At 35.8% G+C, this 24,441-nt stretch overlaps 1 protein-coding gene across 2 annotated transcripts in view; it reads left to right on the plus strand.

Annotated features, from left to right (window-relative positions):
• The window catches only part of LOC149778837 (mitochondrial adenyl nucleotide antiporter SLC25A25-like), a 75,344-nt gene that overhangs the window by 39,771 nt on the left and 11,132 nt on the right, over positions 1–24,441 (plus strand). For both annotated transcript variants that reach the window (XM_089939588.1, XM_089939589.1), the window contains 6 exons: positions 1,771–1,882; positions 11,972–12,130; positions 14,276–14,428; positions 16,382–16,492; positions 19,113–19,280; positions 21,097–21,241. In XM_089939588.1, the coding sequence (XP_089795714.1) occupies positions 1,771–1,882; positions 11,972–12,130; positions 14,276–14,428; positions 16,382–16,492; positions 19,113–19,280; positions 21,097–21,241 (848 nt within the window). The remainder of the gene's footprint in view (positions 1–1,770; positions 1,883–11,971; positions 12,131–14,275; positions 14,429–16,381; positions 16,493–19,112; positions 19,281–21,096; positions 21,242–24,441) is intronic.

Consider the following 24,441-nt stretch of genomic DNA (forward strand, 5'->3'; position numbering starts at 1 on the left):
AAATGTCAGAATTTTGAGTTTGTGCACAAGAATAACCTCCTGCCAGCTTCCATACTACAGTTCTGATTCTTATCTTGATTCATCAGTACTGTTTCATCACTGTTGGTTTATTCATGGCAATATGAATGGTATGTACCCCCTTTTAATCTTTGTTATTAATTGTGATATCATTTTATGTTGTGCTTCTGGATGTGCATGAACAATGGTGTGATTTTCTTGAAATCTTAAGGTTTTAATAAATTCTTATGAAACTGCTCTTGCTTTACATAAATTAGAAGTGAGATCATCCACCATGTTGGTAACTAAGTATCTTGAATATTGAAAGATCATCCACCATGTTGGTAACTAAGTATCTTGAATATTGAAAGCTCATCCACCATGTTGGTAACTAAGTATCTTGAATATTGAAAGATCATCCACCATGTTGGTAACTAAGTATCTTGAATATTGAAAGGTCGTCCACCATGTTGGTAACTAAGTATCTTGAATATTGAAAGGTCGTCCACCATGTTGGTAACTAAGTATCTTGAATATTGAAAGATCATCCACCATGTTGGTAACTAAGTATCTTGAATATTGAAAGATCATCCACCATGTTGGTAACTAAGTATCTTGAATATTGAAAGGTCGTCCACCATGTTGGTAACTAAGTATCTTGAATATTGAAAGATCATCCACCATGTTGGTAACTAAGTATCTTGAAAAATACAGGTAGAAATAGTGACAGCTATTGAAGATTGTAAGCACTTATCAAGAATTCAATGGCTGAGACATAGTTCCATAATCAGTAAATGAGAGTTTACTGTAATTATTTCATAGAAAACTGATGGACAGCAAACACCACTAATCACCGTCAGATTTCAAATTAATTATGAATACTAGCTTCAGGAATCAATATAGCCATGCAATTTTGATTTATAACCCATAATATACGGAGATTATTATAACCAAGTTCATTTCTACACCAGAACTCGAGCTCTCCACCATCTACAGTTAACCAGACATTATGGATGGCTTCAACTTGGGTTAAGGAAGAACTGTTTTTTTTTATTTGGGGCTCAAAGGTCAAAGGTCACAGATTGAAAGAGGAAATATTTCTTGCTTAATAATTTGGTTCTAGATAATGCATCTTGACCAAACTTTGTGGAGCACTTGCACTTGAAGTATGGAAGAGGTTTGTTGATTTTGGGTTCAATAGGTCAAAGTTGTTGTGGCACAAGGAAAATGTGGGTTTGCAGAAAAAGATTTGTTATAAAGTTCTTTGACCAAACTTTGTGAATAGCTTGCACTAGGGCATGAATAAACACTGACCCTGAGTAAATAAGCTTGTTACATACCTAATAAGAAAATAATGGTTTCTGCACAATAAGTTCAATTTAAGACTGCATACCTTGACATATCAAAGGTCTACCGGTAGGTCTCTGAGACCTGCTGGTCAAGAATCTCTAGAGTCAGCTGTGTCAAATTAATGTGTACACAAATGACTATTAAACAAGGCATGGGCAGATAATGTGCATTCATGGAATTCTTGGCCGAGTTAGAGGGGATTTGATTAATGTCGATTTTGAGGATTGGATCATTATTAGGATAATCAGGACACATTAAGTTAAAGGGTTTAGAAGCCAAATTAGAGGGGGAAAATTCCAGCACAATGATTTTTAATGACACTCATGTACAATTTCAGTTTTGAGAGTATGTGAAAATAATGAGTATTTTTGTTTGCTAACCGTCAGATTTTCTTTAGTAGTTAAAGTTTTTATATTTTGACAGGATGGACAAAGACGGAACATTAAAGATAGACTGGGACGAGTGGAGGGAATACTTGGTGCTTTCACCCAGTACAGATTTCAGCGACATTCTTCATTACTGGAGGCACTCCACAGTGAGTAGTTAATAATACTTAATTTAGATTAATATATGAGGAATTGCAGTTACAGCTATTCCTAATTATAATGCACCTTGTTTTAATGGAGTTCAGATATAACACACCACTACAAGGTGCCCATGACCAAAAACATATTAATGTATAACAGTATGGGTTGAAAGTGAAAGAAGTCATGGTGAAACAAAGTCTTTTATATTCATTTCTTTTTAAAAATACCATTATTTAATTTAAAATAATGATAGTGCACGTTACACTAATGTTGGCTATATCCAGGGGTCACGCTATGCGACGAAGTCACCTAAAAAGTGTGAACTTCGCCTTCTTCTGTTAGAAAACCGAAAACGACTTCGCCCTGTGAAATTTTTTTGAGAAACATTGAATGACTGACCTTTCTGAGATGCTCCCTCGTCTTGGCTGGGTTAGTTCCAGAGCTGTTATATATAGCTCAAGGTGAAATGTATGCTTCAAGCCATGAAATAGTTGGTGTTGGTATCAATTATGCCGACAAACAAACTCTTGCGCATTTACAGGCATGTGTTTTGTTAGCTGATTGACCATTAACTATTTCCTGTTTAAGTTAGCAACTATTACTAGACGATTTTCGCAAGTTATCCTTTGATGATAAAAACATACAAACTTGTGTTTCGAAACTTAAATTTATGTAAATAACAATTTGAGTTTTAAGAATGGAATCGGTAACATGAATATTTTAACTGCTGCGTGTACATTATTTTCTTGATAAAAATCTGTTTGCAACCATAATGGCAGATATTGCTGTTCTGGGAAGTACCATTTTATTAGATTGTCTCTTTTCATAAACCTTTAGTCAGATATATTCAGGAAAATATGCAGTTTGTGAGAAAGCAGAGACTAGATATGATGTTATTAAAGATTTAGCTTTAAAATGCAATTATGTAGGTCATGAATATACGGGACAATGCTGTGTTGTGGAATCCAACGAGATTCTGTAAGGTCAAGGTTGTATTATGAGTTTAGAAATATTTTTGAAAATACGAAGAAAATAACCCAACAAAACAGCAAAGCAAATACTATTTAACCAATGCCTAATGTTACACCAAGTATGTAGACCAATAATAAGATCGTACATTAGCAATCCTATCAATGGACTGTTGTAGTGCAGCTATAAAGTGAGTGGTCACATTGAGACAAACCCTCTTTCTAAAAAAAGATGCACTTGCATGTTGGCTGTGTTGATTCATTTAAGAAAAAAGGGTTTAATTCATTTATATACTTTCTTTAATTTTCATTGTGTTGTCTATGAACCGTTACAGCAAAGTTTATTATCGGCAAAAAAGAAATTAGGACGAACAGTATGATCTGAAAGGCATGTGCATTTTCATGGTACAGGGGTTATTTCAAAGAAGTCTAGAAGTCTCTTCAAATGCCATTTTATTATGAACTTTCAGAAAGTAAAATTACAAAATCATGATTAAGTGTAGTTGATTAAGCAATAATTTCTAACTTGCAATTACAATACTGTAATCTAGTTACCCCTTTGAAATTCATTACAATGTATAGCTTCTGTTGTTCTCTTTATAAGTCATATTGCCAGTATACACTGAATACGAATATGATAGTTTTCAAACATGCACCAAATGTTTATATAATATAGATAGAACTCAGAAAATTTTCTACTTGAAAATAAAGTATTGCTTAAAAGCAATGTTCAATGCAAAAATGTATACTGGGAATTAAATGGCATAATTCAAATAAGAGAATGAAAACAACACACACATACACACACACACACACACACACACACACACAGATATATATGTCTTTCTTTGCTCCCACTTTTCCCTGTGCAGGTCCCACTTCTCCCTGTTCTGTCCAAAAAGAGAAGTCACTTCTCCCGAAAATTCAAGTCTAACCTGACCCCTGTATATTACGCTATTTCATTATCAAGTTCTGTAAAAATAGTGGTTTTAAATATAACATGGTTTAGTAAATTGCACCTCGAATGTGGGAGGTTGCTGGTTTGAACCCTGGCCAAGTCATACTAAATACTTATAAAAATGGTACTTATCAGTTGCCTTGCTAGGCACTCAGCATTAAGAGATAAGTGTTAGGACTGATCGGCCTGGTGTCAGGATAATGTGACTGGGTGGAACATCGCGCTGTATGTCTGCAGCATGATGCCCCAGTGCTAGACATCACTTTAAACTGCCACACTGCAGACAACATAGCATTATGAGTGAAAAATTGTTAAAGCTACGTTAAAAATCCAAATCTCACACACTCATTTCTGCTCAATAACTTTGGAAGAATTTCATGAATTGAGATTGAATTTGGTACAAGCCTTCTGTTTAACTTAGAACTTTGACTTTCTGTTGTTTTTTTTTCTTACATTCAGTAACTTTTGAAGGCTTTTATGGCTTGAAATCCAAGTTGTTGTGATGCTTTATACTAAAGTCTGTGAAATTTGATTTTCACTGGCTTCTTACAATGGTTTCTTGACTTGTAGCCCCAGTTGGATCAGCAACTTTGCTCATGAGTTTCTTTTTGCTTAGGAAGTTTTGAATTATTTCATGGCTTGAAATAAATTTGGTATTAGGTCTTACATTAAGAAGACTTTGGGTAAGTTTGATTTTGACCTTATTCCTCCAAATCTAATAGAGTTATGGCCCTTTTAAACTTAAAATTTTCATCTTATGCTTGATGAACAACCCCTATTTGAATTGCAACTTTGTATAATTTCCACTCAATAGCGTTAGAATGGCCTTCTTGGATTTAAACCATGTTATGGTCACAGTTAGATGCTTAACTTTGCCTTTGCCAGGCTTTCTTGAATTGCATCATGTTTAGATTGACAGGGCAATCATTAATTTATATGCACCCATTTCAAATTAGTGTCCTGTATAGTAAATCACCTTTGTGTTTGTCAGTTCATCAGTCCATTTGTCCATACCGTCACACTTCTTGTAATCACCAGAGCTCTGCATTCCTTGTACATAACAGGATATGAGGTGATTTTTCCATCATATGTAGATGTGCCGTTTATAGGTTTTCATCATTGTAGGTCCAATTGTACAAAGAAGTATTGCCTTTTTGCATTGGTTTTAACTCTCCACTGCAGCAGATCCAAGCAATCAACATAACAGAAAAATCAATCAACATATTGTGATATGTTGTGGTATGAACATTGTCTAATAGAGAATGTACCTTTCATGGATTTTTGCCCTGTTAACTCCATTTTAACTGGAGTTATGGCCCTTGATCTTTATCATGTGCTGTTGCTTGGAATTGACATAGCTCCAGAAGCATTCATCATGTTCTGATTCAGTTTGGCATGAACATTGTCTGGTTGACTTCATTTGGGGGCGCTCACCAGTTATTTTGTACTTTTGAGAGAGTGGCGTAGGTAAGGTGAAGTTGTTTGCATTTGTAACATGCACAATGGAGATAATGTTGGCATACCTCTATGTTACTTTTAGGTGGCGCTATACAGTTTCGCATTTTGCATAGGGTTAGGAATTTAAAGAAAAAGAATGTCCCCGGCTTTCCTCACTGGTTATACTGGCTATTTAAAAAAGACCTTGTATATCTTAGGTATAATGCAAAGAACCTTTAATTCCCTTTATTTTGGTGTATGATTGATGGGTGTACTATGGGTTATAGAGTATACAGCTTGGCCTTACTTCAAATGTGCACCTTTCAAAAAAGTGCTAGCTCTACTTGGTCATTTTCACTTCCTGAACTTCAGAGGTCAATTGTATAAAAAAGAGCCGATAACTTTTTTTACATTTTATATATTTGGTAATTCATTCATTGCACTTTCAGACGCTGGTATTGTCTAGTCTGGCAAAATTCATTTTCCCTATTTTAATAGCTGCTATGTATAGTGTACTTTAGACTAATTCAGACTGATTTTTTAACACAAGGGAGCAGTCATTTTAGTTAGCAGTGTGCTTAAATCATGTAAAATTTCCAAAAGTACAATATCCAAAAGAAATATCATCCACATTACATTAATGTAGCATAGAGGTATGCAAACATTCTCTCCACTGTGCATGTTTTAAATGCGAACTACTTCACCTTACATACGTCACTCTCTCAAAAGTACATATTATCTGGTGAGCGCCACCATAAAGAAGATGTAGGTATTATTTTTTTATGATTTAATTATGTTTATATGGCTGAAACATTTAAGTCGCAAGCATCAAAACAATCCTTATGAATAATTCTCCTGCCTTTTTCCCCACAGAACAGTATTTATGAGTGTCAGAGTCTCTAACAAGTCCAGCCTACCCCCCCCCCATGATAAAAGTGAGCTATTTTAAGAATGCACATTACATTTTGTAAACATAGCAACCAATGTTATGCTGAATGATAGGAACATGAAACTAGCCAGAATTATTTCTGAGATATCAACAATGAATTTTACAATTAGAAAAGGGAGGTAACTCATCAGCTTCATAAAGGTCAAAGGTCAAAGTGTAAAATATTTGCCTATTGTTTAATATGGAAGAAGCGAATTCACTTTCTCATCATTTATTTTTTTATTTCATTGCAAATAAATGAAAAGAAACATTTTCACCATATATTTCTGTCACTTATTGCAACAGTTTTAAATTTAAGTTGACTCTATTCCTATATTCTAAGTCTTCTAATTTCCCCATAATTAAGGTCACTACTCACACAAAAATACCTCATGGCAAATTATGTAAGCAAGAGAAAAATGATCATAATTAGCTTATTTTCATGCTTAAATGCAATATGAATGTACCATTTTATTCAGAACATCATACATAATTATATGAAAATAAAAAAAATAATTGCAAACATTTTTTTATTTTCTTTAAGGTGGCGCTATACAGTTTCGCATTTTGCATAGGGTTAGGAATTTAAAGAAAAAGAATGTCCCCGGCTTTCCTCACTGGTTATACTGGCTATTTAAAAAAGACCTTGTATATCTTAGGTATAATGCAAAGAACCTTTAATTCCCTTTATTTTGGTGTATGATTGATGGGTGTACTATGGGTTATAGAGTATACAGCTTGGCCTTACTTCAAATGTGCACCTTTCAAAAAAGTGCTAGCTCTACTTGGTCATTTTCACTTCCTGAACTTCAGAGGTCAATTGTATAAAAAAGAGCCGATAACTTTTTTTACATTTTATATATTTGGTAATTCATTCATTGCACTTTCAGACGCTGGTATTGTCTAGTCTGGCAAAATTCATTTTCCCTATTTTAATAGCTGCTATGTATAGTGTACTTTAGACTAATTCAGACTGATTTTTTAACACAAGGGAGCAGTCATTTTAGTTAGCAGTGTGCTTAAATCATGTAAAATTTCCAAAAGTACAATATCCAAAAGAAATATCATCCACATTACATTAATGTAGCATAGAGGTATGCAAACATTCTCTCCACTGTGCATGTTTTAAATGCGAACTACTTCACCTTACATACGTCACTCTCTCAAAAGTACATATTATCTGGTGAGCGCCACCTTATGTAATGAGGCTGACATTTCTTTGGATACTGTACTTGTGGAAATTGTACATGATCTAAGCACATGGTACAACAAAATGGATGCTCCCCTGTGCTTGACAAGTTAACCAGAATTAATCAGAAGTACACTAACTTTAGCAATTATAAAAAAGGGAAAATGAATTTTGCTGAAGTAGACAATAGCATTTACTGAAAGTGCAATGAACCAAGTACAAAATATCTGAAAAGTAAAATAAGTTATCTGCTCTTTTTTGTACAATTTACCTCTGAAGTCCAGGAAGTGAAAATGACCCTGCGGAGCTAGCAGTCTTTTTTTATACGAGCACATCTTAAGTGAGCCCAAGCTGTATACTCTAGAACCTAAATTACACCCATCAATCATATATCAAAATAAAGGGAATTAAAAGTTCTTTTAACAGCACCTAAGATATACAAAGTCTTTATTATATAGCCAGTATAACCAGTGAAGAAATCATGAGAAATTCTTTTTCCTTAAAATTCTAACCCTCTGCAAAATATGAAACTGTAGAGTGCCACCTTTGCCTTTTATGGGTTTAGTCTTGTCTACTCCATTTTTGGACAGAGTTATGCCCCTTGTCAAGCAAATTCTTGTCTTTGCATGAAAAATTGAAGTGTTGCATGTATTTGTTATAGTTCAAGAACCATTGAACAGGTTATGATGGAATTTGGAAGAAACATCGTCTTTTATCTGGATGTGCCATTAATGAGTTTGGTCTTGTCTGCTCCATTTTTGGACAGAGTTTGGCCCCTATCAGTCATCTTAATAACTTCATGTGGGGTGTTGCGTGTAATCAGGATTGCTTTAGAACCATTCTGTTGCAATTTGATGTGGACATTGCTTGTTAAACTTTGGTAAGTCTTTTATGGGATTTGTCTCACTGACTCCATTTTGGATGGAGTTTTGGTCCATTTCGGTAAACTTTATATCTTTTTAAATAGGATATTGCTTGTACTGCGAAGACTTCAAAGAAATTATAACTTCAGAATGCCCATCTATTCCTGACTTTGGTTTCGGAACACAAATTGCTGTGTTAATGGCCCTACACAACAAATGGTATTGAGGTGTATATATTGTGACTTTGACTTTAGTGTAGAGAAAACTGTAGAAAAAGTTGCACTTTGGATTTAGTAAAGTTTTGAAGCTCACCAGGCTGTAAGGTATGGTACTGTGTCCATTGTCTTTCCATCCACTGACATTTGCATATTGTGGCCATGTTTTTGGTCAGATTGAAATCCAGCTTAGGATATAAACTTAAATCATGAATCTCTTGTACATGTTTGATAAATGAATTGATTGATAACACTGGTCAACAGTGAAATCATTACTGACTTGAAAAGGCCCTAATCTGTAGTATTTTGGTGTGCCGAACACGAATATAACCGTGAAAAATTTGTATTGGCTCTCGTTTTGAAGATATTCATATACCTCATTTTCTATGTTTCACTGTGTAAATTTCTCCAGTAGGACTGCAGCAACATCCGGAATAATGATGTAACATTGCATAATACCATCATGCTCACATCATCCACAGTTGATTGCATCATTTTCTGATGCAATGCAATACTAATGCCATGCGGCTGCTGAAGTAGGTTGACGTCAGCAGTGTACAATACATGTGTAGGCCTATTATACTAATGCCAGGCGGCTGCTGAAGCTGACGTAAGCAGTGTACTATATAAAGCCCAATCAGATAGGTTCAGCATTTAAAATATTTTAGACGTTGTGCGAGACAGTTCAAGCTACTGTTAATAAAACTTATTATTTTATCCATTTACGTACAATAAAGAACAGTAATGCCTCGAAAGTGTGTTAATACCGCGGACAATTTTTGCTATATTTGTGGGGAAGTGACATTTGCCAACCAGAAGAAAAGTATCAATTCTCAAATGAAGAAGGCATATCATCTTTACTTCGGATGCAAGGTTGGTGACCAAGACAAGCCTTGGGCTCCGCATATATGCTGTGCTACATGTACAACACAGCTTTCACAGTGGTTGAATTGCAAAAGGTCATCAATGCCGTTTGCAGTCCCAATGGTGTGGAGAGAGCCAAGCAACCACCTAAATGACTGTTACTTCTGCTTGGTTCCTCCTCTTTCCGGCGGAATAACGAAGCGAAAGAAGTCGAGAATAGTCTACCCAAACATTCCGTCTGCATTGAGACCAGTTCCACATGGTGAGGGACTTCCTATTCCAGAACCTCCAGCAGAATATTCTCTTGATTCATCTGACGAAGACAAAGGTGAGTCGACCTGTTCTTCTCCTGGTCCATCAGCATGCAGTGATCCAGATTTTCACTGTGGTGCATCATCAACCCCACACAGAATAACACAGGAAGAACTAAATGACCTGATTCGTGATTTGGACTTATCAAAGAACAAGGCAGAATTGCTAGGATCAAGACTCCAACAATGGAATCTTCTAGAAGAAGATGTCACAATTACTGCATATCGAAAGCGCCACCAGCAATTGGAGCCTTTCTTCAGAAAGGAAAGTAATCTGATATTCTGTTCCAATATTGAGGGCCTCATGAATGCTTTAAAAATCACTCATGACCCACAAGAATGGAGACTATTTGTGGACTCTTCGAAACTGAGTCTCAAGGCTGTGCTTTTGCACAATGGAAACATTCTTCCATCTATTCCAGTAGCGTATGCTGTCCACATGAAAGAGACATACGATAACTTAAGGCAGCTACTGAATTCCATTGAGTATAACAAGTACAGCTGGCACCTCTGTGGTGATTTGAAGGTAATTGCCCTTTTAATGGGACTGCAGCAAGGATATACAAAATACATGTGTTTCTTATGCGAGTGGGATAGCCGAGCAAGGGAAATGCACTACATGAGGAAGGAATGGACTCACAGGCAGAATGTAGCCATTGGAGAGAAGAATATCCAACACCCAGCTCTGGTTGAGGCTCAGAAAATCTTGCTACCACCCCTTCACATCAAACTAGGTTTGATGAAGAACTTCGTGAAAGCCATTGACCGGACTTTGCCAGCATTCCGATACCTGCATGAAAAATTCCCTCGACTCAGCGAAGCAAAGATTAAAGAGGGAGTTTTTGTGGGTCCTCAGATTCGAGAGCTTTTCAAAGATGACCGGTTCAACAACTTGCTGGAAGGTGACGCGAAACAAGCATGGAATGCTTTTCGCCTAGTTTCTACAAACTTCCTCGGAAATGTTAGGGCAGAAAGCTATAAGGAACTAGTAGAAGACATGTTGATGAAGTATAAGAAACTTGGCTGCAATATGTCTCTAAAGATTCACTTCCTTCATTCCCATTTGGATTTCTTTCCTAGCAACTGTGGTATTGTTAGTGATGAACACGGCGAACGTTTTCATCAAGATATCGCAACAATGGAACAAAGATACCAGGGAAAATGGTCCACTACAATGCTGGCTGACTACTGCTGGACACTCCTCAGAGATGCTCCCGAACAGCTGTACAAGAGACAGGCGAAGAAATCTAAGATGTAGTCAATGACTTGATTTTTTATAGGTAGGCTATTACAGTTGACCTTTTACTATTGGAATGCATTTCGTTATGTAAACATTAATTTCTTGCAGATTACAAAAAAACTAGAGCCAATTTTGCAATTTGACTGTCATATTCGTGTTCAGCACATAAAAATTGATAAGAATTGACTAATTTTATTTCAGTAACATGACTTTTGTAAAAATTTGTTGTCCAGTGTAATTAATTAATTGATATTATTAAGTGATACTGCTTCTAATTGGTTGATTTTGTTACTACTCTGGAGGCCATAACATTTTGTCTGATTTTGATCCTAACTTTGAAAATATACTTCATACATCAAGAACTATGACAAAATCCATCATATGTATTTATTTGTATTAGCAAATCCCCCACCACCCAGGAAATTTGAAGCCAAGCCCTGTTCTTAATTTTTTTACTTTGAGGATAAAAATTTGTATTTCATTATGGTTCATATAACTGATTAATTTCTCTCTCATTCCTGCATCAAAAAATTTACTTACATTTATAATCATTAATTCATAGACTTCAATTAGTGGCAAATAAAATAAACATCCTCATAGTTATAGGCAAAGTGATGTCATATTCAGGTCAGACCCCCCCCCCCCAAAAAAAAGGGTGTTTCCTATTTAATTGGTTTTAAAATTATTTTCGTCAGGTTTTTATTATTGTTGATATTATTTTAATATTAAAAACCATATATTGTGATTTTTATTGACTTTTTTTGTATCATGGCAAAAAAATTTATTAGGATTTTCGGCCAAAGGGAAATATATATTTTTTTCCTCATCAGATAGAGATATTTCATTGTCTTTTTCCCTTGGGCAAACTCTATCACACATGCAGAAGAATGAGAGGCAAAAATGATAACCTGTGATAAAAGTATCCCTTTAACAGTAATTCTGTTATATTTGTTTTTCATTCCCCTGCACCACTCCAGTAGCAGTGAAAGCTATTTTAAATAAAAGTTTGCACAGATTTGTTAAAAGTAGTAGATGGACTAATTAACAAAAATAAGGTCATTTAATGAGAAATGTTGGCATATTTTAATGCAAATATCAACACTAAAATTTATGTCTGTCTTTAGATCATTGACATTGGAGACAACACAATAATCCCAGACGACTTTACAGAGAAGGAGATGCAGACAGGGATGTGGTGGCGCCATTTGGTAGCAGGTGGTGCAGCAGGTGCAGTTTCAAGAACAGCGACTGCTCCACTGGATAGGTTAAAAGTTCTTCTCCAGGTAATATAGATATAAGTATTACAATTGTGTTTCCTTCAGAAAGATGTGCAGTCATACCTGCCAATAACAGCCACCTATTGGAAAAGCAAAACTGATCTTTGTACACTGGCAACCTTTGTATACAGGTTCACCTTTGAAAATTGGTTTTTAAACACAAAATGTGGTGTACAGAATACAAGTATTATTATTATTATTATTAAATTAGTGTGCTATTCGTCAAAATCATTAAATACTTATACATAATTCACACGAGTACTGTTTCTTGCTCACTAATAATTGTTGCTGCTTAATAAAATGATTTGTAAAAATTCATTTGATGTTTTATTGTGGACCATGACAAAACACAGTTTACATATGACTATGAAAGAGAGAACAGATTCTTTGATTGGCCAGCTTGCACAAAGTTTTGGAAGACTATTCACACTTCAGAATGATATCCTGGTTGACTAGTTACTCACCTGAGATCAGAAGAGTCGGCTATTTAATAGGCCTATTATGAAAAGGGAATTCAAGGAAGCCTATTGAACCAGCCACTACGGTAGGGTGGGGGGTAGGACTGGGATTTTCTTTCAAGTTGACTTATTTAAAGCTTTACTTGTCGTAGACCAAAATACAAAAAGGGGTGGTCTGTTGTTGGTTGTCCATTGTGCATCAGTCGATTAGCACAAGTTTGTTATTACTATTCCTTCGAAACGACTATTAATCCTTCTAAAGTACTAGCCTTAAAACTTATACACACACTCATCCCCTGGTCATGTTGGCCTAAATGAGATGGTGCTGCTCAAACATCTTGAAAACCATGTTATTGCTATTCCTTCCGAATGGATGGTCGTATTAAAATGGTGTTGTGACAAAAAGTCTTCTTATGGTATCTGGTTGGATGATATCTGGTTGGTTCTGAATGAAAATGGTGCCAATCTAACATCCAATATGACCGCCATGACAGCGATCTTGAAAATTGTATTATTACTACTCCAGGTGGGGTTGTAAAATCTGCAAGCCTATTTATGCACTTTATAATAAACAGACATAATTTTTCTCCATTATGAAGCAGAATTCCGCTTTTCTCCTGACTTAAATCAGATTTTTCTTGATGTAGTCTGTTTTTTTATATCATTTCCGATACAGTTTGTTTGCTCCCATTCTGCAGTGATCTTTGTAAATTATTTGTTCCATATATTAGTTAGCACATGACTCTCATAAAGAGTATTCTGATTTGGCAAAGGTTTTAATTCATCCGTTTTTTGACCAGGGACCTTTAACCCCCTGGACCTCTGGATCATGGGGTCTACTGTTGTCTATAGTAACAAAGAAAAATATGTGTGTGGTATTGATTTTGTTTTGCTTTTTCCCATCAAAGTTTTTGGTGCAATTACCTGTGAATTGAAATGTCAAGCGGAAAATATCATTCACTAATAAGCTATTATTTCCAGTGTATGTCTTTGTAAGCCTAACAAAGTTGATAGTCGAAAAAGTCAATATGAACGTGAGAGTAATGTGATAACAATCTTTTAGAGATTGGTCATCTTGGATATAAAGGTAATTTACACAGAAAATAGAACATCTTCAATAGAAGAAGCCTTTTATTGACAATTATTCCAACTGTAATCAAGTATTAAACCATTTAACTGTCCGAGATCCTTCCTATCTTCTCATTGGTGATTTCCATCCAGGCTGGATTAATTTTTCATAGATCCCTCTGTAACTTGTGCCCTTGTTTATACTGCAATCTGTGTTTTTGGACCCTATTGTGTGCAAGTTATCGAGGGAGATGTGTATATATAGATTGTGTGCCATGTACAGAATTTGGGTCATATCTTTCATGTTATTGTTAGAGATTAGCAGTGTGTATCATTACTAGTGGGTTTGCAGTGTGCCAGATTGGGGGGGGGGGGTCACATCTTTCCGGTCATGGTTAGATAAAAGTATTGTTACCCCCCCCCCATAGTTCAGAGGGTGCCTTAGAGGGATGAAATTTTGCTACATTTATGTATCTCCGTTAGGTGTTCATGCTGTCACAGTTGAGGTTGTATCTTCTTGATCAAGGTCATGGTTTAAAAAAAGAAATTATGAATCCTCACTATGTTATAAAGGGAGATAACTTCAGTAAATTTACTTGTTCTTAGTTTGTCTTTTTTATTTCAGGTTCACGCCTCCAGTAAAAATAACTTAGGCATAGTAACTGGATTCAAGCAGATGCTTGAAGAAGGTGGTGTAAAGTCTTTATGGCGAGGAAATGGAATTAATGTTATTAAAATAGCACCAGAATCTGCATTAAAGTTTATGGCTTACGAACAGGTAGAGTATGACCTAGAAATATATATCATATACATGATGTACATACATATATACATACATACATACATACATACAAACAGGTAGAGTTTGACCTAGAAATATGCATCATATGCATAATGTATGATTTTATGTTTTATACACAAGCAGTCAATATTGGTGCAGAAACATGTATATGTTAGCCAGGTTTGAGATTAAAATATAAACTATTATGGAACCTAGTTCCTATTACTGATACTGGAGAAAAGCAATCGAATGATAACAATGTCATCATAATGCACCATTTTTGCAGTGATCTGATAATTAACACGAATACTAAAGATAGAAAGTCTGGAATGTCTGCAGACTGTGATCAGTTTTTTGCTTCATCTGTACCCAACATGGCAGGGTGATTTGTAATAGGCCTACCAAGTGCAACATTGAAGGGAAATTCACATAGAGTAGTTTTTTCGAATACTAAACAATGCTAAAACTGGTTTGCTGGAGATAATTAGATCATAGACACACTATTACTTTCCCAAAGTCTGGTTGTAGGAAAGGTGGGAGTGAGTGTGATGAACGGAAATATGATTTGGGGCTATCTTTGTCCGACATTGCATTTAAACAATTGCATAAATGTGTCTGTAACTATATATATATATATGAATTGGCAAATGTGTTCAGGAGATGTATATGTAAAAAGAAAAGAAAATCCGGGCTCTTCCAGTAAAGGCACTTTTAATATGGGGTACACACCCATAGATGCAGTTTAGAATTTTCTTATCATTTTCATATGAACTCAGTGAAATCAACGTACCCTGGCATATATTTTTTAAAACCTGCCTTCCTGGGTACCATGTATATTTAAATAGAACAGTCCTCAGAAAAGGGAAATGGAAAAAAAAGATGTTGTGAAAGAATGAAAGGGATTTTAGAAGATTGCATGTGATTTTTTAATTAAAGTACAGCTAACCTCCGATTTGTGTGATTGTTGCATTCTTATGAGTGGTCGCTTACCTCAAAATCACATAACTCTAAATTTTTGGTTCACTGCCTTTAATTGTCATTGAAAAATTCATGATTCAGTTATCTTAAATGCCATTTCATTTTAGCTGTCTACGAATCCTATTTTTTTTTTTTATATAGACAAATAATTTCATTATTTTTTTGTCTTCTACAATTTATATGAAATTATGATAGCATGACATTCACATAAGTCGGTAGATGCCTGTGTGTTTCTATGATAAGATTTAACCAGTCATAATACCAACACTTCTTAATAGCCTTACTCATAGTTATGCTTCTGCTGCAATAGTAAACTGATAAATGAAGCAATTTAGAGCCAGTTCTTTTATTTAAGGGAGACCACTCTACCTAGCTGTCACCTGAGTTTAGCAGACAATATTTTTAAGACTTAAGTGCTAAAACAAGTTTTTAAAAAATGACTAAGGTTATTTTTTCCTCAGGAGGGTGGAATGTGCAAGGCGGTAGATGTGGACCTAATGTAGTATGACTGGGTAAATTTTACTGATGAAACATTTTACTCCAAAAAGGTTACTTCACTGAAAATTAATGAGTTTCATTGGACACTAAATGGCTTATTTGAGCTGCTTATTTTCGAGAGCAAGACTGTTGAAAATGAGCCGCTTATTTTTTAGCTTAATTTTTAAGGCTTACATTTTAGGTTTAATTTCAGTGTTTATTTTTGAGGTTAACTTCAAATTTTTCTGGCATTTTATTTAAGGGCTGTTCCATTAAAATATACATGGGACCCAGGGAAGGCACTTTTAAGTGGGGTACTCATCCATAGATGCTATTTAGAATTTTCTTATCATTTTAATATGAACTCTGTCAAATCAAAGTGCCCTGCCTTCCCAGGGTACCATGTATGTGTAAGTGGAACAGCCCAAAGAGAAAACAGCATGGTTACCTTGACACATATTGCATCAAATAATGAACTTGAATTGACATTTACAGGTGAAAAAACTGTTCAAGGGAGATGGAAGTAGAGAGATAGGTATGATGGATAGGTTTGCCTCAGGCTCTCTAGCTGGAGTAATCTCACAGACCGCTATCTACCCCATGGAGGTAAACAACATTTCTTGCTACTTACTGGGTGTTGATAAATGCAGGAAGGCCAACGACACAAGAATGTTATTAGTAGGCAGCATAGCCTACCACGTATTAGAACTTGTGATACACATGATTTAAAATATACATTTTAATGCTTTAACATCACATTACTGGCCATGACATATTCTGCAGTTTAGGAGAAACACGGACTCTCTTCATTATTTGTACAGCAAATGATTTTAGTTTTTTCCATTTCTTAACACTGCATGATTGCTGGCTGGGGTACCATTTGCTATGAAACTAATGTTTAATTTGAATGTATTTAGTATGCAGCTTTATTGTTGAATCAGATAATTGTTACTCAGATATCTACATATTGCTGTGGTAATACGGTTGGTGAGATGGAGAGCGAGAAAGAGAAAGAATTAAGGGAATTGTTGAGTATAAATAGTATGTTCAGGAGAGAGAGAGAATTTTAGCACTATTATATATTCTTATAGTATTATAAATTTCATTCATAAACTCTTATACCATACATAGTGTTGGATCTAGGGATAGGCACTTTCTCTTTCTTTGGTATATATATATATATATATATATATATATATATATATATATATATATATATGTGTGTGTGTGTGTGTGTGTGTGTGTGTGTGTGTGTCAATTTATAAGTATAATTTGATGTATATACATTTCATCTTTAATTTAAATTCCTTTTGGTTTATGCAGATAGAGTGTTAACTTCCACTTGCACAAGAACTTGGTTGCTTGACAAGTGGAATTTAACAATCGGCTGTATGTACCAGCCTACTGGTTTTCTTTGTAGAAATGAAAGGTACGTACGTGAGGTTATTATTATAAATTTACACATATATGCCATACAGAAAATTGCCTATCCCTGGATCTCATATTTTATGCATGGATACATGATTATATCAAAATAAATTATAGAATGATACCACTACAATCAAACAGGATTTAGAACTGTTATTTATTTCAAGTAGGAATCAAACCTGTGATGTAAGTAACAGCACTTTTCACCTAGCTTTCATGCACCAGGCACTTATCCCCAAAATATAGCCTTAAGAAGAAAGAATGATCATCCAGACCTTCTGTAACAAATACAAATGTGAAATCAGCATAATTTTGCAATTTCACATCTAGTGACCATAACGTTTGATCTGTTGATTGCAGACTCGACATTGAGGTTCCATTCTTCAGATGTAATGCATGTATGAAGTTGATACAAATTGGGTGTGTGAAATTGTAGACTTCTCATATGAAACCAAAAATGAGAATATTAACTCCCATGTCTGTGACATTCAACTTCTGGGTTCAAGAATTATTTGTGCTTATGCATGTTGTTATACTGCCGATGAAGTCCAATGAAAATTGGATCTAAGAAATGTTAAACAAAGAAAAAGTGACCTCCACCAACTACCACAGCCTATGAATCAACATGGAGCTGCTTTTGACAAGCGTAGTGACCTGAAGTTTGATGAAAATTGGGCGTTTCAAGTAGAATGGAAAATCACATTTCTAGGCTTGGTGACATTGGCCTAGTATCCCCATGGCTAAGGCACATATTAGTTTTCGGTAATGAAGAACCCTATTGTTTTGGGGTCAGAAGGTCAAAGGTCACTGCAACTAAAGAAGAAAAATTGCTTGATTTCCATCATCAGCAGTTGCAAAATTTGGTGTGCAGCTTGCAATTGTGAAAAAAGACCCTTATTGATTTTGGGGTGAAAGGAAAGGTCACTGACTGAAAGAAGAAAAGTGGCATCTGTATTTAACATGGCAGGCATTTAATGTGCCATTCACAGTAATCTTGTTCTCTTTTTTATCTCTTTTTCCCTCCAAAGCTCATACTCTTCTAGAATACATTGCTGTCATAATGAACATTTTGACCCCTAAGTCATCAAAGCTGTAGTCCATCATCTACATGGATTAATACATGAAAACCTTACCTGGTTCCTACCTTAGTTTGATAACCATGTGTTGAAATCCCTTTGAGAACAAGATTAAAGGATGTTGTAGTACAGAAGCATTACATTGTAGTGTCACTGCTGTATTACTATGATGTCTATCCACATGCTAACTAATTGTTATCAACAGTGAGAGTCCAAGAATCCTTGGGAGGTTTACTTCCGTGTGCTATACAAAAGCTTCAAATTCTGCACCAAAGATGTACAAGAGTACAGGTCACAGTAAATGCAGCCAAAATTACCATCAATACATGCTTGTAAGTTGAACCCAACTGAAAACAATTTGGACCCTTCATTGTCAAGTTAGGGTCTGTGTTGTTTGCTCTATTGATTATTTTCCTTACAAACTGTCTAGACCTGTTAGGTGATGGCTGATCTGGGTCTGTGCAGTTCTGGACTTATAAACAGGTATATACGTAAGGGTCATAAAGTTAACAGATTTCCACAAATGGCATTTTACCACCAAATTTACAGCATTGGGGCAGTTTTATTACCTACCAAGAGGGAATAGAAGGTGGTGGATGAGGAGCATGATTCATTCCGACATATTTACAGAAGGTTTCTGGAAAGACTGAAAATAGTAAAGAACAATAACTAAAATATTTTACCTCTGTGATTGAACGTCATCCATCATTCTATTTCGACAGGTGTTGAAGACTCGCCTTGCATTAAGGAAGACAGGTCAATATAGTGGAATAATTGACTGTGCAGCCAAAGTTTATAAGTATGAGGGTGCCAAGGTATTCTACAAGGGATATATTCCTAATATCTTGGGCATAATTCCCTATGCAGGCATAGATCTGGCCATCTATGAGGTAAGACAATGATCAGGAAATATATTTTCTTTTTTATCTGAATCACTCAGGCAATCATTAAACTTGTTATGATCAGGAGACTAATTAGCATGATGTTTCATTGAGAATGATCAGGAGACTAATTAGCATGATGTTTCATTGAGAATGATCAGGAGGCTAATTAGCATAACATTTCATTGAGAATGATCAGGAGACTAATTAGCATGATGTTTCATTGAGAATGATCAGGAGGCTAATTAGCATGATGCTTCATTGAGAATGATCAGGAGACTAATTAGCATGACATTTCATTGAGAATGATCAGGAGACTAATTAGCATGACATTTCATTGAGAATGATCAGGAGACTAATTAGCATGATGCTTCATTGAGAATGATCAGGAGACTAATTAGCATGATGTTTCATTGAGAATGATCAGGAGACTAATTAGCATGATGCTTCATTGAGAATGATCAGGAGACTAATTAGCATGACATTTCATTGAGAATGATCAGGAGACTAATTAGCATGATGTTTCATTGAGAATGATCAGGAGGCTAATTAGCATGATGTTTCATTGAGAATGATCAGGAGACTAATTAGCATGATGTTTCATTGAGAATGATCAGGAGACTAATTAGCATGATGTTTCATTGAGAATGATCAGGAGACTAATTAGCATGACATTTCATTGAGAATGATCAGGAGACTAATTAGCATGACGTTCCATTGAGAATGAAATCATCAGATCCTACTCCATATGGAAAAAAGTTTTATAATCTTTAGTCTTGGCCTTACCGCTCCGGTGGCCTAGTGGTTAGAGCGTCCGCCTTGGATATGAGAGGTCATGGGTTCAATCCCTGGCCGAGCCATACCAAAGACTTGCCCCATGTTTTGGCCTCATAGTATTCAAATTGGAACGTTTCCTAAAAAATCAAATTTGATAACATTTATGAATATGAATAGAATTGTATGCATACACTGTATAATAAGAAAGATAAATATACTTTTATATTGTCTTGTCTATTGTTCAGAGTTAAATTGTGAAATTTTAACTGATCAAATTTTATAGTTTAATGGTCATCAGAGAATCTTAGACTTCCTTGTAATATCTGGTGGGTCCTAAAGTAAAATTATACCAGTCTTACAGTCAATATGACCATATGAACAAACATCTTGAAAATATTATCAATACTCTTCCTGAAAGAATGATCGTGCCGATATGGGGTTTTCACTAAACAGCTTTTTATGAAGTCTAGTTTGTCCTTAATGAAAATGATGCTGATCTTATACAAAAAATGGCTGCTACAGTGGCCATATTGAATATCTTATTATTCCTCGAGAGTATCAGATAGTTTCAGCACCTAGCAGTAAAACTGAAGTGGTCTTAGATTTATGGAAACTTTTTCCAGCCAGTACAGTGTTCGTCATTTTGAGGGACTTTTGCTCTGCATCATTAGTATTGCTCCAGGTAAAGATTCACATAAACCTTATATTGACAAGTTGTTCTAACGCTACCGTTGGATTTTATTTTCCAGGCAAGGTGCAGCATTTCTCTGTACCAGTGTGAAAACATTTTGAAAAACTTGCTATAAAAACTGCCAAACATGTAGGCTTCTGATAAATCAGAATAAAACTGCTAATTACACAGAGCAATTTTATTTAAATCCTTTAAATTTTAACCATTTTAAAGACAATTATATTAATATTTTAAATGTTTCTTTGTTAAAATTTTCAAGAATTAAAATTACAGACACATACAAGTGAAGTGAGTTATATTTTCAGAGAATTTCAAGGCCTGATTTGTTTGGATGTACTCTTGAAATTCATATTGCAGACACTGAAGAAATTCTACATGTCAAAGAACAAAGACAAGGATCCCGGTATATTTGTACTCCTTGGTTGTGGTACCATTAGCAGCACCTGTGGTCAGCTGGCAAGCTATCCACTAGCCTTGATACGGACACGGCTACAGGCAGAAGGTTTGTAATGATAGTCATGTTTTCAGTATAATGTTCATAGACCTATATTAAGATGGGGCTCGCTGTGGTATGAAAATTCAACTTGAGTTGCAAAATTCTTGACAGAACAGTCCGACAGTTGTAAAAGTGACTTGAGAAAGTTGGAGCAATTTGGGGTAACAGTTTTCATCAAAATTGATCAATATGCCAAGAAAGAAAGACAAATGAAGTTTCAGTAATGTTTGTTTATGGAGTTGAGTAACAAAAAACTACTTGTGAAATTTAACATGTCAGCACAAGAAAGTTTAATCTTTCACTATTTAAAAGTTCTGCTTATATTAGAACTACAACAGTTATTTTAAATTATTCAGAAACTTCAGTTTATACCTATAGGGATAATTAAGTAGACTTGTTTCAGGTTTAGTATGTTTGATCTTCATTGAAGCTATGACCAGTCTATTATTCATACCTGTTGGCCAAAGCTGAGGTTTCCAAGTGATACTTCATTTTCTTGTTTTTACAGTAGACTATCAACAGAGGTACCTGAGTTTGAATTTAAATTTATTTTTTAAAATTGTCTGTCAGCTTCTTCAGAGGTTAGTGACATTTCTGGAACCATTTTAAAAAACTGAAAACTGACCACCCATAGACCTCAGCCAACTTAACAATTAAATGGAAACGCATGATCAGTCATGCTTGACATAAAAATAATGAATTTTCAGTCCATCTAGACTGTGGCGTTCTGTCGTATTGGGGTGGGGTTCTCCCAATATAATTTAATTAAATTAAATTGAAAGTTCCACCCTGGCTCGTTAGGTTAGAAAGTTAAATTAGTGATGATGTAGATTTACAGCTCTGAGCCCCCAGTCAGCAATGCCGACGGTTAAATTATAGAGAACACGAAGATGAAATTCAATCAATAACAATTTAATAAATGTGATAATTTAAAACGATAACTTCCAATCACTCGTCTTTCCCTCGACCAAGTGACAGCCTAATTCATCCCGTGATTTACAGTGTGAGTTCGATTTTCCCCCTGTCCTTGCATCTACTCATCTATTTCTTCCCGCTGATTCCTTCCTTCTTTCCATTCCTCTAACTCCTTCTTTGTCTCTGTTTCCTCTCTACTATCTCCTCCAGCTTCGCTCCAGACTTCAACTTCTCCTTTCCCTCTCTATTATCTCCTCCTCCAATTCCGCTCCCAGACTTCAACTTCTCCCTCTTCTTCCCTCCTTTCCTCCGTCTCTCTATCCGAGACAACGGGACCAAACTTTAACTGGTCTGTCCCTCAAAGCTTCCTGTGAAAAACCACAAGGCGTTAACAAATGTTTTATCGAACCTCACCTCACACTATAACGACAATTAACCATCAGATAGCTGTCACTGTTTCGGCCACGCATGCATACACATCGAAATTCCCACACACTTCTTGCTGGGTAAACAATGGCGTAATAACACAGTATCAGCGAATGGTTATACAGACATCAATACATTGCGTCACGTCAGTATATACACATATATATTTAATCTCATCGTACTACAATCTGACAAAATCAGACGCATGTCTGTACATTACAAATATTCAACAATGGCAAAATCTATAATCATATGAACATATGTGTTAGTCTACTATAAAATACCCACATAGTAAATTACAATATTAACTCTTACGACGGCTGGCAAGCTATATAATTCTTTACAAATATCAACTCATTTCTTCAAAATATGCAAACATATTAACAAAACAAAGTAATTCTTCGTACTACGATTCTAGTAATAATAAAGTATACATACGACCTACAATTAAAATGCAGTCGCATTCCACAAAGACCAAACAAATATCTACTGACCTTTTGAAGCTTTCTGTACTTGGACCTTCCCGCTCTAAGATATTCCCGCCAATAACGAATGGCTATTCGGAGTTACGCTAACCTCTTCTCTGGGTAATTTCTCTCAGCGAACTAACTTTTGCCGGAAAACGCAGGGATATCATTCTACCCAAATCAAGGTCTCCCCCTATCTCGATTCTGATTGGGTGGCGCTGTGCCCCTGTCCAATCGTCTTAGCGGCCAATTCAACCTGTCTGTCTGTTTGCAGGGGAAATAAGTTAGGACACTCCCACTTCTTCAGGCAATTTCTTTTGATCTTGGAAACATTTCGACACCTAGGTGATAATTGGCTGTCTGTGACTTCGCAACTCCAATGTCCGGTCCTTCGATTCTAGCCACAACAAGCTTACGTAACGGATTAGTGCTAGCCTTCGGCAATGTCCGACATCAAACAATGACCCGTCAGAATTGCCTTGAATATACATGTTTCAAACTGGGCTACTCTGGGTCGGGGTAAACATGACATAGACCTTACAGATTTTGTTCATCTGCCGCTCTTGACCAATCCGGTAGCCTAGTGGTTAGAGCGTCTGCCTCAGATGCGGGATTATAATGAGGGATAACTAGATCATACTTTTACATGATGGTCTCACATTAAGGTAGTATACTCTGACTCCCATAAAGAACATTATAATGGGGGAGAACTGTATTAAAAGATTTCACATATGTCATAATTCTTCAACTTAAGTCTGGTCAGGATGGGTATCTTTCATAAGAGCACTACTTCACGCCTCATTGTTAGGATAGGTCATTGGTTTGTATTTCTTAAAAGAAGTAATTGACTGACAAAAGGGTTAATTGAGCATCAGCTTAATTCGCAAATATCGTTCAGTTGATGCCACTAAAACACTTGTGTGTTCAGTAGTACTTTCAAGACTGGACTATTGTAACTCAATTCTGTCTGGTTCATCTCAATATCTACTCCAGAAACTTCAAAAAGTTCAAAACACAGCTGCTCGGATCATACTTAGAGTACCACGATCAGAGCACACCTTCCCGCTGCTCTGTACCCTACACTGGCTATCCATTCGATCCAGAATCAAACACAAAATTTGTTCTCTGTTGTACGTTTCACTGTCAGACTCTAGTCCAACATACCTATCCGATCTCACCCATGTGTACACACCAGCAAGATACTTACGCTCCTCTTCTGACAATCGTATACTCATTATTCCCACTATGAAAACAAAGTCATATGGACAGCGTTCTTTTGCATACCAGGGCCCAGCAACGTGGAATGAATTGCCCACTGAACTTAGACACAAAGACACAGTGATCACATTCAAGAGTGCTCTCAAAACTCACTTATTTCGACTGCAAGAACAAACTTAA

The sequence above is a fragment of the Sinohyriopsis cumingii genome, chromosome 17 (assembly GCF_028554795.1).
Source record: "Sinohyriopsis cumingii isolate HCF-2022 chromosome 17, ASM2855479v2, whole genome shotgun sequence".
NCBI lineage: Eukaryota > Metazoa > Mollusca > Bivalvia > Unionida > Unionidae > Sinohyriopsis > Sinohyriopsis cumingii.